The sequence below is a fragment of the Haliotis asinina genome, chromosome 3 (assembly GCF_037392515.1).
Source record: "Haliotis asinina isolate JCU_RB_2024 chromosome 3, JCU_Hal_asi_v2, whole genome shotgun sequence".
In the NCBI taxonomy this organism is placed as follows: domain Eukaryota; kingdom Metazoa; phylum Mollusca; class Gastropoda; order Lepetellida; family Haliotidae; genus Haliotis; species Haliotis asinina.
Window position 1 is genome coordinate 45,536,812 of NC_090282.1, and position 19,576 is coordinate 45,556,387.

At 40.8% G+C, this 19,576-nt stretch overlaps 1 protein-coding gene across 4 annotated transcripts in view; it reads right to left on the bottom strand.

Annotated features, from left to right (window-relative positions):
- Positions 1-392: 392 nt before the first annotated feature.
- Positions 393-19,576, bottom strand: part of LOC137278107 (probable peptidylglycine alpha-hydroxylating monooxygenase 1) — a 34,175-nt gene continuing 14,991 nt past the window's right edge. Inside the window, exons 6-13 of one of the 4 annotated variants that reach the window (XM_067810228.1) lie at positions 16,431-16,520; positions 16,218-16,266; positions 15,839-15,903; positions 6,679-6,759; positions 6,173-6,249; positions 5,359-5,412; positions 4,830-4,879; positions 393-2,771 (exon numbers count right to left, since the gene is read on the bottom strand). In XM_067810228.1, coding sequence (XP_067666329.1) covers positions 2,435-2,771; positions 4,830-4,879; positions 5,359-5,412; positions 6,173-6,249; positions 6,679-6,759; positions 15,839-15,903; positions 16,218-16,266; positions 16,431-16,520 — 803 coding nt within the window. In that variant the 3' untranslated portion in view covers positions 393-2,434. Of the gene's footprint in view, positions 2,772-3,324; positions 3,744-4,829; positions 4,880-5,358; positions 5,413-6,172; positions 6,250-6,678; positions 6,760-8,294; positions 10,674-11,019; positions 11,659-12,822; positions 12,873-13,351; positions 13,406-14,165; positions 14,243-14,671; positions 14,753-15,838; positions 15,904-16,217; positions 16,267-16,430; positions 16,521-19,576 lie in introns of those variants that run through there. The other 3 variants (XM_067810230.1, XM_067810227.1, XM_067810229.1) reach the window with 3 other exon arrangements.

Consider the following 19,576-nt stretch of genomic DNA (forward strand, 5'->3'; position numbering starts at 1 on the left):
CTCTATCTGACATACACCCATTGTGTAGTGTGACTAAACATGTTCACAAAATTAAACATTAAAAACCATTTGAAGCAGGCCTTCCAAATTCCACCATGATGTCACAAGTCAGTCCCCTGGTTTATCTTTCGCGGTCGGTCGACTGTGCATCATTTCTACTCGAACCTTTGCTTAGTACACCACTGGGGTGGACAACAGGAAGCATGCATGTAATTGTGCCGATACGAGCGTACAGCAATGCGGAATTACTCTCGCTTTGATTGTATCATCATCTGACATAGTGGCTGGATGACTGGGAAGTGAACCTCCCCTGGGAAGTGAGTAGGTGAGGCAAGCGTGTGTTGATAATCCTCAAAGTCACGGCTACACATGTAAAAACAACAAACAACACATTTCCAAAGGCCGAAATTATTTATTCGAAAATTAGGAATAATGTTTTCAATGACTATTGCATTTCAAAACGGATGTCGAAATCCTACTTAAACTTAATGTCTTCTCTCTCCAAATTCATCTGTTCAGGATAAGTATGTTTACTGACGGAGTGTTAAAGGTGTAGAAATGCAATACTCAGAACACACCTAATTTGACTTGCAGTATATAATAAAACCTCGTTATTCCGGACGGATTCACTGTCAGTGAAATCACACGGATGAAAGCACTGGTATATAAGGGTTCCAAACAGTAATGCTCCGCGAAGCTGGATCGGTTTAGTCGCTAATCGCCTACGTCTCCAATCGCCAACAACAACAACACTGACTAATTAGAATGAAAACTGCACCCCTACTGCAATAATGGAACCGCCTGACCAGAGCAAAAGTGATCTTGATTGACTGTTGTTATAAGAATATTTAGTGGAGCAGGAAGATAAGTATATCCAGTATGAATTAGATTATATATTTACATGAAAAACATTGGCAAATGGACGTTCTTCTTTTAGTAGTAATTATTTTTATAAATGGCCATTCCATTTAAAGAAATAAGCAGCTCTTTTTTCAAATTTTTATTTCCAAGAGATATATGTTAGCGTGTGCAAAGGCAATGGATTTACATGATTTGTAGTATGTCTTTTATTTCACTACTGATCTGGTGAAAGTTTGGTTTAACTTCATTTATGCGCATAGTGTAAATTTTCTTCTTAACTATTAGGTTTATAATGTTTACAGGGTTGCAGAGTCAAATAGAAGTGTCCAGTTTCAGATCACAGAGGTGAAGAGTGTTTATCATTGCGTAATCTGTGGGCAACAGACCATGAAGTGTTGTTTTGAGTATGTAGGCGAATAGAGATGAAGGGGAATAGAGAACAACCCGCTGGATCAACTTGGTCCTGATTAACGAGGTTGAACCATATAGTTTAACCTTAGAATAACAATAAACGTTAAATCAATACTGTACATTCATACATTATTGACAAACCCGACTTTTGAAAATAAATATATTTCTCTGTGCATGTCTTTGAATTAACTATATAATAGTGATTTGATATATATATCTACAGCACCATGACACACACCTCTACGAAAGGAAACGTACGAATGGCACATATTGAGCAATACAGAGAGTATGACTTAGTTACAATACACACTGCTCCACAAGTGTTTTCAGGGCCAGAAGTGTCTTCGGAATACCGACAGATAACACTCTATTTACCTGTTGATGCTGACTTCTGTGGATGTGCAAACAATGGCCGAACAGTTCATATGAGTTTGATTATCTCTGAAATGTCTACTTTAAGAGAATGTACTGTGTTGTGTCCGTGCAAGAAGAATAATACAAGACTATCACAGGCGTGTGCCAGAAACAACAGTTGGCTTTACTAAACTACTGCAAGTACACCGCTGGGTGAAGATTCTCAAGCTGCTTTGATTACACGTACAATACACTACGGGGAAAGACGTTACGTCGAAATGAATGACATCGTACATTACCAAACAGCTTTGGATAAAATCGGCAGGCCATTTCTAGAAAGGCTTTCATGGAAGCTGTCAATATAGAAGACATTCTGTTTCACTCGAGGGAACATGGATTGACTGAGAGTTGGCATTGGGTGAAATAGAGAGAGTTAAATATGGGGAGTGAAAGACGACCCGATATGGGTGTGTATGTATAAATGCTCCACAAGCACTGGCAGGAAGTGTGTATAGGTAATATATCTACGATCTACACAATAACAACCGTTTGCACTACTTCATATGCTTTACCAAAAGCAGCATATTGCCCTTCAAATATATTCTTATATTCACGAAACAGTCTTTATCTTTGATAAAGTCAGTGCAGTATCTCCCTCTACATATGTCAAGACTCGCAAATTTCCTAAACATGTTGCTCTCCCTAACCCCTTTGTATATTTTCCATTGTTTCATAGATGCTCATAGAATTATGAAGAGGGAGATAGTACACTGTATTCCCAATTATCTCCCCTTTCCAATCTCTCCCTCTAATAACCGCCATAATAATAATTGTTCAGATTATTCTTGTTCCCCTCCTCAGCCATCTCCTCATATAGCGCCTCCAACTCACGGGGCTGGAGATTATCCAAGATGGACTCCAGGTATTCCCCCATTTCATCCTTGCCTTCTTCCAGGGGTTCCGAGGACCCTGGAACGGTGCTTACAGTTTCCGGCTTGTCCCCAAGAGCAAGGTCACCCTCCCGGAAGTCCGCCCACGAATAGTTCGGTGGTCCAGAAGTGAAGCAGTAGTTTTCATTCATGATGTCCTTGCCTTCCACGTAGTACATGATGTAGAAGTTGCACATTTCGTCGTTCTGGGTGGCTCTGAAATCACATACAATCAGAGATATGTTGGTTTGTACAGATCACTCCACGCTCGGTATACATACATCACCCCAGAATCCGTTATCCCTGGCTCCAACAAAGTCATCAATGAAATCAACAGACCTCATTCCGCCCTCATTAATCAGGGTTTAGTAAACAATCCTTATGTACTAACTCTCTAAAAGTTAAACATGCTGAAGAAAAGAAACCGGAACAGTTATGTATATTGTCTAAATGGTTCGTCTAACATACATGTATACAACCTCTCCTTGCACAATGACAAATTTCATGCGAAACCCTTTTTGTTTACATTACATATCCGCAACAATAACACAAAAACAAACAGAAATTTCAAACTATTTTATTTGCAAAGATAGACGTATTTAGCAATGTCTGTAGAACAGTTGATGCTTATATGTTTATAATACGACCGTTAGACGGAAAATGTCCATCTCAAATTATGTGTTTATAATCATAAGATTGACTAGAAGGAAGATGCATTTCAATAGTATCTAGTCTATTCTTGTGGAATTCAGCGTAATAATTTACGATGTTTCATATTTTGCAATAATAAGTATCGGTATGTAGCTCAAATTAAACCATAAACAATACTCCTGTTACAAGTACGACCCTGAACCTTAAGGGTATACGGACACGGTCAGGTCAAGGTAGTATTCACTAAGATCTCTAGTTATGACGCCATCGTTCACGAGCTGTTCATAGTAGGAGCCCCACGCCATCCGAGCTGGGTGCACTAATCTGGTGTCAGCTGTTTCATTCAAAGCAACTGTAGTTCCCGGAACAACGCTGACAGTCTTGGGCATGGCATCAAGGTTCATGTCACCATCCTGGAAGTCAGCCCAGGACCAGACAGGAGGGCCGAGGCTGGCACATGCGCTGTTTCGGACCTGTTCAGTGCCGTTGACGGAGTACATGATGTAGAAGTTACACATCTCATTATACTGTGTGCCCCTGGAACATACAGCAATATGTGAACATGTGGATTGAAGTTGCGGGGTCGTTGTCGAAGTAACATCTTAGATCTACTTGCAGGTCTTACATTGTCATTAACATGAAACACATGTGTCCTGGTAGTTTGTGATTGCATCAATATGTTTGTTAGGAAGATGAGGATGTTTTGTGTTCACATTTTAAATTTTAAAAATCACTAGAAAGTCTAAAATCTAACGTAGATATCATATTATATGTTGGTGTTATTGAAAATGGACTTTACAAAATGTATTGCATTTGTTTTCCATTAGTTCCAAGTTTGACATTACATCAATGTTTGCCAGAAAGCAGATTTTGTTTCCACACATAATGAAGAGACAAAAAGAAGTTAAACACAAAATACGTAATAACTGCAAATACTACAATGAAGCTATTACTACTACTACTACTACTACTACTACTACTGCTGCTGCTGCTACTGCTACTACTACTACTAGGTTGCAGGTAGAGGTGGCAAACAAGTTATATTAAACAAATAATAAAGTACATAAAATGAAAACAGGGAGAAAGATGTAATGGACAAAAGGAGCTGACCACATGGATTGGAAACAGGTGATATGAAAATGCGAAGCGTAAAGGAAGAAGAGAATTGAAGAGCTGCCAAGCATCTGGATCCCAGACGTGATGTAGAACACAAACACTGACGTGAAGTAGAACACAGACACAAAGTCACACAAAACGTGCACCAGCAGTGAAAATTTACCCTTTCAAAGTTCATCTTCTAATAACCCCATCCGAAAGAGGGGTTAGAGTCGCCATAACAACTTCCGCGTCAACAGCCGCCGAGAACGTAGAGGACGACGAACTATACACATCCTTTACTGATAATACACAGATCGGGAACACACATCAGACATGAACTATACGGTGAAATAACTGGAAATTATTTCGGTATGTAGTTCAGCATGTATTATTTTTGCGACTGACGCAGGTCATTTTAGTTCCACAACAGAAGCGCGGTCCAGTTGTTAAGTCAGATCCCTTATTCGACCTACACGCCAGAGTGGATCTGTTTCTTCGGATAATGTTTTATTGTCAGCAACTCACCCTATTCTGACTGTGGTGTCCTTGTCATTGATCATTGTGCATCTGGCAGCCTGAGAACAGATGACACGATTACATAAAGAAATAACACTGACATACACTTGTTGTACCAAATAGTCTGGGAGATCAGTCATTAGCAGTGAGCTTACATATAGGAACGATTTAAACGTCTGTCCATAAATGTAGCGTAAGGAAAGGAGGAATAACTTAATGGACTTATCCCAAAGCAAACTACCGTGGTAACATACCACAACTCTGTCTTAGACTGTGTGTTCATGTATGGGAGTTACCATCCCCTCAGCTCTGTGACAATTTGTTTTTTTTCACTTATGGGAGTCACGATCGCCTCAGCGCTGTGACACTTTGTAAAAGTATTAGCGCTACTGTCCCCGAGTCAAACGGGGCTCTGGTGTAACATATCTACCACTACCACGTCTTTGCCGCTCGTGGATGAGAACCGTTGTGCTCACTCAACGTTGTTTCACACAAACACATACACACGCACGCACAGACGCCCGCATATACAACTTACAAGAATATCGCCTTGTTTGACGGTCATGTTGGGTGTGGTTGCGTTGTAAAACATCTGGAAATATGCATTATGAACAATTCATCACATAAAGTCAACACGCAACAACACATTACGTATGTCTTGTCAAGATGGAAACTTAACACATATGCGAAAAACAACAACATTCCCGTTACTCGACAAGGGCAAATAAACCTATGTTTGAACCATAATAGCCTACTGCTCAGATGGCCATTGTTGTATCAGTATCTTATCGATCCTTTTCAATAAACTGGTCTTATATTTGCTGAGTGAGTAAGTGTGTGAGTGAGTGTGTGAGTGAGTGTGTGTAACACATCGCTTTTAGCAATATTCCATTAATATTTCACAAATGGGGTTCACATATGCTGGAACTCGAACCCGGGTTTGCGTGACAAGCCAGCATTAGGGCTAGGTTACTCCTCCGCACCTTGCTGATTGTATGAAATAACATTGCTGGAAATCGAACCCGGGTTTCGGTGTGACAAGCCAGCGTTAGGGCTAGGTTACTCCTCCGCACCTTGCTGATTGTATGAAATAACATTGCTGGAAATCGAACCCGGGTTTCGGTGTGACAAGCCAGCGTTAGGGCTAGGTTACTCCTCCGCACCTTGCTGATTGTATGAAATAACATTGCTGGAAATCGAACCCGGGTTTCGGTGTGACAAGCCAGCGTTAGGGCTAGGTTACTCCTCCGCACCTTGCTGATTGTATGAAATAACATTGCTAGAATAAAGTTTAAATATATAACATTTATCTTTTAACGGCTGTGATTAAGAGAGCTGTTTGAAACTGAAACCTGTGGTTTTTGGGGACTCATGCGGCCAATTTCAGTCCATTTGCCGTCGCGGATTCGGTAACCAGACACAACCTGTCCTGTTGAAGAAACAGAAATTAGAAGGACTTTCACTTAACCAAACCCATTACACACAATGGATAATTCAGCTGAATACAGGCTCTTTAAAGGAACATGCAGAAACACACCGACACCTGAATATTGGCGTGTTACCACCTCGAGGGTGGTCGTGCTTGTGTAAATGCTATATTCATTACACCATAGACCATCTGTAAATGGTGTTTGACTAAACACTCCCTACGGGAAATACACCTGGGGTTTGGAACTCTGTGAATTATACGTTCTAAAATGAAAGTCGGAATAAAGATTGCTTGGATTAAACCATGAATTCTTGAAGCACGTTATGAATATTAAGGGCAATATACATTGCAGAATCGTACATTAGAACGGATATCCTTTATGAACTGAAGAGGTCAAGGGATGCACTGAAACAACGTAGTTTGTCGTACCTAGAGAATGGGTGTGGGTCCGGAAGGCGAAGGGGTGGATTGTCAGGTCGTCCTTAAACTTGCAGGCAGTTTCCATGTACACTGAAACACAGATGCGGAAACGGGGATGTCCAGCTGGAAGTCGTGAAGACAACTATCAAGTACAGACTACACTACTTCACAGTGTTTACAAAGTGTGGTGTTCCATTTGGCCGTGCTTTCTTATCAACCCAATCATTATCCTTCATGTGTACAAGAAACTTCAAATGTTGCAGTCAGTTTGACATCATTGCAATATCTATACGATGATATAGTTGTGGTACCTGCACATACCAGCTGACCCTACCGGGGGATAATTGTGATATAGGCAATTTCTCGTATCTGCAGAATGCTGCTGAAAAACTGCTTGAATATTCCCCAAGACATAAGGAGCATGGATATCCTTCAGCCGGTGGTATAAAAGTGTTTGTGCATTGTGTCAGCCAAGCTGAGGTACTGTCTAAATATTAGTACCTTGAGAAATGTGGAAGCCAGAACGGTTAAGGTTTTATATTCTTTAAGAAACATGACCGGTGTATCACGTCATGATCATTACTTGATCCTGCAGCTCAACCATGTAATGTCTACTTTTGACAACTGTTTAGGCACACTAGATCAAATTCATTTCAACACAGATTCCTAGGAGACAACGTGAACACAACGTGATTGATTTTGAAACTTTCAAAACTTCTCATGCAGCGTACGATGTAAGAATTCCCCTGGTTGATTTTCACGATATGTTCCAGAAGACACGTGCTGGCATGCGTGTGTTCCACGTGAAACCTCGTGAGCCTGCTATGCATATGACTATCTCACCGCGAACATCTGGCATCTTCCGTACCAAGTCATAGACATACTGAGAGGGTTCGTGAGTTGTGCCGGGTCTCGAACGCTGGTCGGTACGCTTCTGTTCTCCCTCATATTCTATTTCGTCACCATTTCCTGATTGTTTTAATGTAAGATTATTCTGTTCCGTATCTCACAGCAGCTGACTTCCCGCCATTCCTTGTAACCCGGAACATTTTGTCCGGGCTAGACCCTCTATTCTCATGTACTCATGAGAATAATCGTAAAGGAATCGGATTTAATTGTCTAATGGTTCAGGGATGTACCTTTACCTAACAACAATAACAAGACAGTCTGGTGATTGAATGCAGGACTTCATCGCTCACAGTCTGTTTTGTATTGGATGGTGTAAACACATGTCTCAATCTGACATACACCCATTGTGTAGTGTGACTAAACATGTTCACAAAATTAAACATTAAAAACCATTTGAAGCAGGCCTTCCAAATTCCACCATGATGTCACAAGTCAGTCCCCTGGTTTATCTTTCGCGGTCGGTCGACTGTGCATCATTTCTACTCGAACCTTTGCTTAGTACACCACTGGGGTGGACAACAGGAAGCATGCATGTAATTGTGCCGATACGAGCGTACAGCAATGCGGAATTACTCTCGCTTTGATTGTATCATCATCTGACATAGTGGCTGGATGACTGGGAAGTGAACCTCCCCTGGGAAGTGAGTAGGTGAGGCAAGCGTGTGTTGATAATCCTCAAAGTCACGGCTACACATGTAAAAACAACAAACAACACATTTCCAAAGGCCGAAATTATTTATTCGAAAATTAGGAATAATGTTTTCAATGACTATTGCATTTCAAAACGGATGTCGAAATCCTACTTAAACTTAATGTCTTCTCTCTCCAAATTCATCTGTTCAGGATAAGTATGTTTACTGACGGAGTGTTAAAGGTGTAGAAATGCAATACTCAGAACACACCTAATTTGACTTGCAGTATATAATAAAACCTCGTTATTCCGGACGGATTCACTGTCAGTGAAATCACACGGATGAAAGCACTGGTATATAAGGGTTCCAAACAGTAATGCTCCGCGAAGCTGGATCGGTTTAGTCGCTAATCGCCTACGTCTCCAATCGCCAACAACAACAACACTGACTAATTAGAATGAAAACTGCACCCCTACTGCAATAATGGAACCGCCTGACCAGAGCAAAAGTGATCTTGATTGACTGTTGTTATAAGAATATTTAGTGGAGCAGGAAGATAAGTATATCCAGTATGAATTAGATTATATATTTACATGAAAAACATTGGCAAATGGACGTTCTTCTTTTAGTAGTAATTATTTTTATAAATGGCCATTCCATTTAAAGAAATAAGCAGCTCTTTTTTCAAATTTTTATTTCCAAGAGATATATGTTAGCGTGTGCAAAGGCAATGGATTTACATGATTTGTAGTATGTCTTTTATTTCACTACTGATCTGGTGAAAGTTTGGTTTAACTTCATTTATGCGCATAGTGTAAATTTTCTTCTTAACTATTAGGTTTATAATGTTTACAGGGTTGCAGAGTCAAATAGAAGTGTCCAGTTTCAGATCACAGAGGTGACGAGTGTTTATCATTGCGTAATCTGTGGGCAACAGACCATGAAGTGTTGTTTTGAGTATGTAGGCGAATAGAGATGAAGGGGAATAGAGAACAACCCGCTGGATCAACTTGGTCCTGATTAACGAGGTTGAACCATATAGTTTAACCTTAGAATAACAATAAACGTTAAATCAATACTGTACATTCATACATTATTGACAAACCCGACTTTTGAAAATAAATATATTTCTCTGTGCATGTCTTTGAATTAACTATATAATAGTGATTTGATATATATATCTACAGCACCATGACACACACCTCTACGAAAGGAAACGTACGAATGGCACATATTGAGCAATACAGAGAGTATGACTTAGTTACAATACACACTGCTCCACAAGTGTTTTCAGGGCCAGAAGTGTCTTCGGAATACCGACAGATAACACTCTATTTACATGTTGATGCTGACTTCTGTGGATGTGCAAACAATGGCCGAACAGTTCATATGAGTTTGATTATCTCTGAAATGTCTACTTTAAGAGAATGCACTGTGTTGTGTCCGTGCAAGAAGAATAATACAAGACTATCACAGGCGTGTGCCAGAAACAACAGTTGGCTTTACTAAACTACTGCAAGTACACCGGTGGGTGAAGATTCTCAAGCTGCTTTGATTACACGTACAATACACTACGGGGAAAGACGTTACGTCGAAATGAATGACATCGTACATTACCAAACAGCTTTGGATAAAATCGGCAGGCCATTTCTAGAAAGGCTTTCATGGAAGCTGTCAATATAGAAGACATTCTGTTTCACTCGAGGGAACATGGATTGACTGAGAGTTGGCATTGGGTGAAATAGAGAGAGTTAAATATGGGGAGTGAAAGACGACCCGATATGGGTGTGTATGTATAAATGCTCCACAAGCACTGGCAGGAAGTGTGTATAGGTAATATATCTACGATCTACACAATAACAACCGTTTGCACTACTTCATATGCTTTACCAAAAGCAGCATATTGCCCTTCAAATATATTCTTATATTCACGAAACAGTCTTTATCTTTGATAAAGTCAGTGCAGTATTTCCCTCTACATATGTCAAGACTCGCAAATTTCCTAAACATGTTGCTCTCCCTAACCCCTTTGTATATTTTCCATTGTTTCATAGATGCTCATAGAATTATGAAGAGGGAGATAGTACACTGTATTCCCAATTATCTCCCCTTTCCGATCTCTCCCTCTAATAACCGCCATAATAATAATTGTTCAGATTATTCTTGTTCCCCTCCTCAGCCATCTCCTCATATAGCGCCTCCAACTCACGGGGCTGGAGATTATCCAAGATGGACTCCAGGTATTCCCCCATTTCATCCTTGCCTTCTTCCAGGGGTTCCGAGGACCCTGGAACGGTGCTTACAGTCTCCGGCTTGTCCCCAAGAGCAAGGTCACCCTCCCGGAAGTCCGCCCACGAATAGTTCGGTGGTCCAGAAGTGAAGCAGTAGTTTTCATTCATGATGTCCTTGCCTTCCACGTAGTACATGATGTAGAAGTTGCACATTTCGTCGTTCTGGGTGGCTCTGAAATCACATACAATCAGAGACATGTTGGTTTGTACAGATCACTCCACGCTCGGTATACATACATCACCCCAGAATCCGTTATCCCTGGCTCCAACAAAGTCATCAATGAAATCAACAGACCTCATCCCGCCCTCATTAATCAGGGTTTAGTAAAAAATCCTTATGTACTAACTCTCTAAAAGTTAAACATGCTGAAGAAAAGAAACCGGAACAGTTATGTATATTGTCTAAATGGTTCGTCTAACATACATGTATACAACCTCTCCTTGCACAATGACAAATTTCATGCGAAACCCTTTTTGTTTACATTACATATCCGCAACAATAACACAAAAAACAAACAGAAATTTCAAACTATTTTATTTGCAAAGATAGACGTATTTAGCAATGTCTGTAGAACCTGTGTTGATTCAGTTGATGCTTATATGTTTATAATACGACCGTTAGACGGAAAATGTCCATCTCAAATTATGTGTTTATAATCATAAGACTGACTAGAAAGAAGATGCATTTCAATGGTAACTAGTCTATTCTTGTGGAATTCAGCGTAATAATTTACGATGTTTCATATTTTGCAATAATAAGTATCGGTATGTAGCTCAAATTAAACCATAAACAATACTCCTGTTACAAGTACGACCCTGAACCTTAAGGGTATACGGACACGGTCAGGTCAAGGTAGTATTCACTAAGATCTCTAGTTATGACGCCATCGTTCACGAGCTGTTCATAGTAGGAGCCCCACGCCATCCGAGCTGGGTGCACTAATCTGGTGTCAGCTGTTTCATTCAAAGCAACTGTAGTTCCCGGAACAACGCTGACAGTCTTGGGCATGGCATCAAGGTTCATGTCACCATCCTGGAAGTCAGCCCAGGACCAGACAGGAGGGCCGAGGCTGGCACATGCGCTGTTTCGGACCTGTTCAGTGCCGTTGACGGAGTACATGATGTAGAAGTTACACATCTCATTATACTGTGTGCCCCTGGAACATACAGCAATATGTGAACATGTGGATTGATGTTGCGGGGTCGTTGTCGAAGTAACATCTTAGATCTACTTGCAGGTCTTACGTTGTCATTAACATGAAATACATGTGTCCTGGTAGTTTGTGATTGCATCAATATGTTTGTTAGGAAGATGAGGATGTTTTGTGTTCACATTTTAAATTTTAAAAATCACTAGAAAGTCTAAAATCTAACGTAGATATCATATTATATGTTGGTGTTATTGAAAATGGACTTTACAAAATGTATTGCATTTGTTTTCCATTAGTTCCAAGTTTGACATTACATCAATGTTTGCCAGAAAGCAGATTTTGTTTCCACACCTAATGAAGAGACAAAAAGAAGTTAAACACAAAATGCGTAATAACTGCAAATACTACAATGAAGCTATTACTACTACTACTACTACTACTACTACTACTACTACTGCTACTACTACTGCTGCTGCTGCTGCTGCTGCTGCTGCTACTACTTGAACTTTTATTAAGTTACTGTGTTAGACGAGAAACAAACGCACCACAACAGGAGGCTGGTTGCAGGTAGAGGTGGCAAACAAGTTATATTAAACAAATAATAAAGTACCACAAAATGAAAACAGGGAGAAAGATGTAATGGACAAAAGGAGCTGACCACATGGATTGGAAACAGGTGATATGAAAATGCGAAGCGTAAAGGAAGAAGAGAATTGAAGAGCTGCCAAGCATCTGGATCCCAGACGTGATGTAGAACACAAACACTGACGTGAAGTAGAACACAGACACAAAGTCACACAAAACGTGCACCAGCAGTGAAAATTTACCCTTTCAAAGTTCATCTTCTAATAACCCCATCCGAAAGGGGGTTAGAGTCGCCATAACAACTTCCGCGTCAACAGCCGCCGAGAACGTAGAGGACGACGAACTATACACATCCTTTACTGATAATACACAGATCGGGAACACACATCAGACATGAACCATACGGTGAAATAACTGGAAATTATTTCGGTATGTAGTTCAGCATGTATTATTTTTGCGACTGACGCAGGTCATTTTAGTTCCACAACAGAAGCGCGGTCCAGTTGTTAAGTCAGATCCCTTATTCGACCTACACGCCAGAGTGGATCTGTTTCTTCGGATAATGTTTTATTGTCAGCAACTCACCCTATTCTGACTGTGGTGTCCTTGTCATTGATCATTGTGCATCTGGCAGCCTGAGAACAGATGACACGATTACATAAAGAAATAACACTGACATACACTTGTTGTACCAAATAGTCTGGGAGATCAGTCATTGGCAGTGAGCTTACATATAGGAACGATTTAAACGTCTGTCCATAAATGTAGCGTAAGGTAATGAGGAATAAGTTAATGGACTTATCCCAAAGCAAACTACCGTGGTAACATACCACAACTCTGTCTTAGACTGTGTGTTCATGTATGGGAGTTACCATCCCCTCGGCTCTGTGACAATTTGTTTTTTTTCACTTATGGGAGTCACGATCGCCTCAGCGCTGTGACACTTTGTAAAAGTATTAGCGCTACTGTCCCCGAGTCAAACGGGGCTCTGGTGTAACATATCTACCACTACCACGTCTTTGCCGCTCGTGGATGAGAACCGTTGTGCTCACTCAACGTTGTTTCACACAAACACATACACACGCACGCACAGACGCCCGCATATACAACTTACAAGAATATCGCCTTGTTTGACGGTCATGTTGGGTGTGGTTGCGTTGTAAAACATCTGGAAATATGCATTATGAACAATTCATCACATAAAGTCAACACGCAACAACACATTACGTATGTCTTGTCAAGATGGAAACTTAACACATATGCGAAAAACAACAACATTCCCGTTACTCGACAAGGGCAAATAAACCTATGTTTGAACCATAATAGTCTACTGCTCAGATGGCCATTGTTGTATCAGTATCTTATCGATCCTTTTCAATAAACTGGTCTTATATTTGCTGAGTGAGTGAGTGTGTGAGTGAGTGTGTGAGTGAGTGTGTGTAACACATCGCTTTTAGCAATATTCCATTAATATTTCACAAATGGGGTTCACATATGCTGGAACTCGAACCCGGGTTTGCGTGACAAGCCAGCGTTAGGGCTAGGTTACTCCTCCGCACCTTGCTGATTGTATGAAATAACATTGCTGGAAATCGAACCCGGGTTTCGGTGTGACAAGCCAGCGTTAGGGCTAGGTAACTCCTCCGCACCTTGCTGATTGTATGAAATAACATTGCTGGAAATCGAACCCGGGTTTCGGTGTGACAAGCCAGCGTTAGGGCTAGGTAACTCCTCCGCACCTTGCTGATTGTATGAAATAACATTGCTGGAAATCGAACCCGGGTTTCGGAGTGACAAGCCAGCGTTAGGGCTAGGTAACTCCTCCGCACCTTGCTGATTGTATGAAATAACATTGCTGGAATAAAGTTTAAATATATAACATTTATCTTTTAACGGCTGTGATTAAGAGAGCTGTTTGAAACTGAAACCTGTGGTTTTTGGGGACTCATGCGGCCAATTTCAGTCCATTTGCCGTCGCGGATTCGGTAACCAGACACAACCTGTCCTGTTGAAGAAACAGAAATTAGAAGGACTTTCACTTAACCAAACCCATTACACACAATGGATAATTCAGCTGAATACAGGCTCTTTAAAGGAACATGCAGGAACACACCGACACCTGAATATTGGCGTGTTACCACCTCGAGGGTGGTCGTGCTTGTGTAAATGCTATATTCATTACACCATAGACCATCTGTAAATGGCGTTTGACTAAACACTCCCTACGGGAAATACACCTGGGGTTTGGAACTCTGCGAATTATAAATTCTAAAATGAAAGTCGGAATAAAGATTGCTTGGATTAAACCATGAATTCTTGAAGCACGTTATGAACATTAAGGGCAACATACATTACAGAATCGTACATTAGAACGGATATCCTTTATGAACTGAAGAGGTCAAGGGATGCACTGAAACAACGTAGTTTGTCGTACCTAGAGAATGGGTGTGGGTCCGGAAGGCGAAGGGGTGGATTGTCAGGTCGTCCTTGAACTTGCAGGCAGTCTCCATGAACACTGAAATACAGATACGGAAACGGGGATGTCCAGCTGGAAGTCGTGAAGACAACTATCAAGTACAGACTACACTACTTCACAGTGTTTACAAAGTGTGGTGTTCCATTTGGCCGTGCTTTCTTATCAACCCAATCATTATCCTTCATGTGTACAAGAAACTTCAAATGTTGCAGTCAGTTTGATATTATTGCAATATCTATTTGGTCATATAGTTGTGGTACCTGCACATACCAGCTGACCCTACCGGGGGATAATTGTGATATAGGCAATTTCTCGTATCTGTAGAATGCTGCTGAAAAACTGCTTGAATATTCCCCAAGATCCTTGACATTAGGAGCATGGATATCCTTCAGCCGGTGGTATAAAAAGTGTTTGTGTATTGTGTCAGTCAAGCTGAGGTACTGTCTAAATATTAGTACCTTGGGAAATGTGGAAGCCAGAACGGTTAAGGTTTTATATTCTTTAAGAAACATGACCGGTGTATCACGTCATGATCATTACTTGATCCTGCAGCTCAACCATGTAATGTCTACTTTTGACAACTGTTTAGGCACACTAGATCAAATTCATTTCAACACAGATTCCTAGGAGACAACGTGAACACAACGTGATTGATTTTGAAACTTTCAAAACTTCTCATGCAGCGTACGATGTAAGAAGGATGTTTCTAAATTTGAAAATTCCCCTGGTTGATTTTCACGATATGTTCCAGAAGACACGTGCTGGCATGCGTGTGTTCCACGTGACACCTCGTGAGCCTGCTCTGCATATGACTATCTCATCGCGAACATCTGGCATCTTCCGTACCAAGTCATAGACATATGATTATGATATAATCATTAACGTACAACGTGACTCCACGGACTGTGGGAATGTCTTTGCGGAATGTTATGACATTCATGGCAATAACCCCACGTTTCCTGTCCCCAGAACAAGCATTGTTGCTTCTGCATCAATCGTATATCACACTCCAAAACGTCAGAACCCTTACATTCTAAAACATGTGAGGCCATTTCCCGCTTCCTTTCAGCAAACTAACGTTGGAGGCTAAAGAAAGTGAGTTCACCTTGGCCACAAATATCTTACCGGTAGACTTGGGCTTGATCCTTCCTCCAGTGCCCATAAGGTAGACCCCAGCACGACGCGGCAACCTGCAGCACAGAAAGTACATACAGTTAAACTTTGGTGCTACCTTACATTGATGTGGCTTTTACTTAATGTTGCTCTCAGCAATATTCCTGCCATACGACAGCGGTCTGTTAATACTCGAGTTTGGAGAAGTCAGCCAACAGATTGACGTAATGAGTGCATGCGTGCAACCAAGATAGAGAGCCTGACCATTCACTCCCGTTAGACAAATAATGGTTACTAATGATATATTTCTTAAACCGGATCTCCATGGGTGAATTGTGACGGTGATGGTGATGGTGATGTTGATGCTGACGACGACGACGATGATACGTACTTGGTTTTCTGCGTTATGAGGTTCAAGCCAGATGCGTCCTTGTTGTTCTCTGAAACATTCAGCAAGATGAGGTACTACTTGTTGTAACGCATCGCTGTTATAATATGCATAGATAGGGCCTACAGGCTTCTGTCCATTTACTACATATAAAGTGAGTATACCAAGTTACATTAATGTTTGATGTAGTACTGACTGACAGAGACGTCAACGTACGTGGGGGAAGGAAGGTAGTGACGTTCTTGTAATGGACTTGCAGCACGAGGTACTTGATGTCGGTCTTGCCTCCAACAGCGAATGCCACATCTGGAGAAAAGAAAACACATCAACGTATGAACAAAATTTAGTTACTAGATCATCCCCTGCATGCTATACATATGGGTTCACTTAGTCTCGTCAACACCGGTCCACGACAGAACACATGTGGCACTTGTGTGGACTGCAAGAAGCCTCACTGTACAATGGATTACACCAGATGATAATGTGTGTCATCAACAGACGCTTCCATCATTATGTAGCTTTACATGATTGCTTTGCTGCGGTCGTTGTTCCAGATTAACATTTTCACTGGGTAATTAGTTATACCTCAACCGCTGCGAGAAATGCATACTGTTTCGCATGTGCACATTCAATTGTGAATATTCAAATTAATCCAGTCATTTTGGCATATGTTTAAACAGTGCGAGTACCAGGAACATGAGTAAGCAGCGAAGATAGTATACTCAGATAGTATACACATAGTTGGAAATATAACTAACATTGTAATATCGTACAGCATCGCAGGAGAAGACATGCAGGCGCCGTTGTTGTCCTCTGTTACTACTGTAACTACAGTAAAGCTGTAACTACTCCGCGAATACGCTCGTCATATATCACGAAAATCTGTCAGCTTTCTCAGTCGTCATCACTTTGTAGTGAAGCTACTTTTACGGCAATGTGTTTAATTTGGTAGTCTAGAGTAGAGGAGTGAACAATCAGCTCAAAGGCAACTGAATCATACATTATTTAAATAGTTAATGCCAGAAGCTTTCGCATCTTTCTGATATCGTAGTGAATGAATGAATGAATAAAAGAATTTATTTATTTCCTCCAGAGTTTACATCCGAAGATTTACAGTATCTCTGATGTTATTCAGAGCAAACACATAATGTTAATATATACAGAAATAGAAATATGAATGCTAATGTCACAAGCTGTGTAAGTAACTAATAATAATAGTATTTAATAATATAAGCACACAAACTGCCGGCTATTGCCTCACATTCTTAAGATGAAATACATATTTACAAAATAATAGTGACACATTTTCCCAAGTGGGCTAACAATTCCAGGTAATGTTTGAGTCGCTCCCCAGAATAGTGCAAGCATTTCATTTTCATCCAAAAGTTCAATTTGAACATAACTGTCAACATCCGGTTGGTCAATGAGGGTGGAGAAGAATTCATTTGTTCTGTTACATAGGACTCACAGTGCAAAAGTGCATGTCTGTCATAATCAAAGGCATGTCTACCACATTTGGAACATTCGCGAGATGTAATTGGTGTAGAAGCTATCTTTAGAGAGTATTGGATGCAATATCTAAGATGAGGATATGCTAGCGCTAATCTCCATAGTATATGAAACATAAGTTTTGAATGTGTTGACCTGTATCTGACCAGATCTTCTCTTAGAAATAATCTGTCTAAACCTTGAATGACTCTAGCAAAATGCCTTTGAGTATTTTCTAACTGAATGGTATCTCTGGCGCGTATGCCGCTAAGCAACTCACATGCATAGAAGCTAGTGGAGAGAATCATTCGGTGCCATATTTTAACACATACAGTGGGATGGAGATCATAGCTATTTAATCCTACATATTTTAGCGAGCCATTGTTTTCGGACACGAAACCACGGCAACAACGTTAACAATAATAATCTTATTCTGTGTGCTGTCTTCTCCCCTGGGAGTATGTATGTCATGCTGTCTCCTTCAGTCGTGAATTTATCTCTGCAGTACAGGCAGTGTTATCCATTACACAGAGCGTTTCACAGCATATGACTTTGCGACTTGGTATTCCATGGTTGGACAAGGCCGGGAACATTACTGCCCTCTTGGGTGACAGGAATCAATACTCACACAGCTAAGTAGGTTAGGGTCATTCTGTATTCTGAGGGATCAACAAACATACATCAGAAATGGGAAACACTTGGAAATCATTTGGTAGTCAGGTTAATGTAGATATGTTTCACTGTAACTCACACAGAATCATGGGAGTCGGAAGGTTAGGGGAGGTACGTTTGTTACAAGTCACGAGAGAGATTTTTGAATAAACGGTGAGTTTAACCACATGACCTCTTGAGGGAAAAGCGACCTTTAATATGACTGAATATGTATTGGCAATTGGGAGTCGCTGCATGTGTGTTGGAGGGGCGTTTTCAGATTTCGTTATTAGTGAAGCCTGTCTAGATACAGTCTCTATTTACACGCACAGTGACTCTATCACAGTCGTACAATCGGAAGGAATGGTGGAATTGATCTATCTAATTGTTGATGTTTCACGTTTATTTGCAGAAATAATACCGCTGTGAGTTTTGTATTAAACATAACACAAACATTGGGGAAACATCGTCGGCAAAGTACATGACGTCAAGTCACTTTGACCGCAACGCGCTGCTAAGTCAATACAACCCGAACCGTAGGTCGGTTATGGTTAAATCACAAACAGGGGAGTTGGGCGTCAGATACCCGGGCAGTTGTACAAAGGTTCACACAGTAAGATATATCGATTTTTAGCTGAATGTGACAGTATACCAGTCTGGGATGAAGCCGCTAGTGATTAAGTAGGTACAAAGCACTCCTAGATCTGAGGAAAAGATCCGTCTGAGGTGCTGTCACCGCCTAGAATAAGATGTTGAATACCAGCTGCCCAAGCTCCATTAAAGCCTTATGTATGTGATACATATCGTTATGTAAATACAATTACCCACCGAACAACGCACTGCATAACATACAGTGTCCCGTTTCACCAAGCGGATCGTAGCGTTAAGGTAGTCGGAGTCAACGTTGAAACATGCCTGTGACTTTGTGGACCAGATGTCTCCACTGATCCACCTGCAAACTCCTAGTGTTACACACAAGCTACCAGCTATGCGAGGTATAAGGCCTCATTATCAGTTCAAATCAATAACACAGTTTGAAATTACATTTGTGGTTGCGACTGTTGCACTCAGCTTATATGCATTTTAGGTACCTGAATCTTAAAACGAGAAAAGCAAGATGTCTGCTTTTTAATTATGTCTGTTGTTTACAAGTGGATATAATCAGCTGCTAATGTTTAAAGAAAAAATGCTTAAGAAAAACATTCCTTTGGCAACAGAGTGGG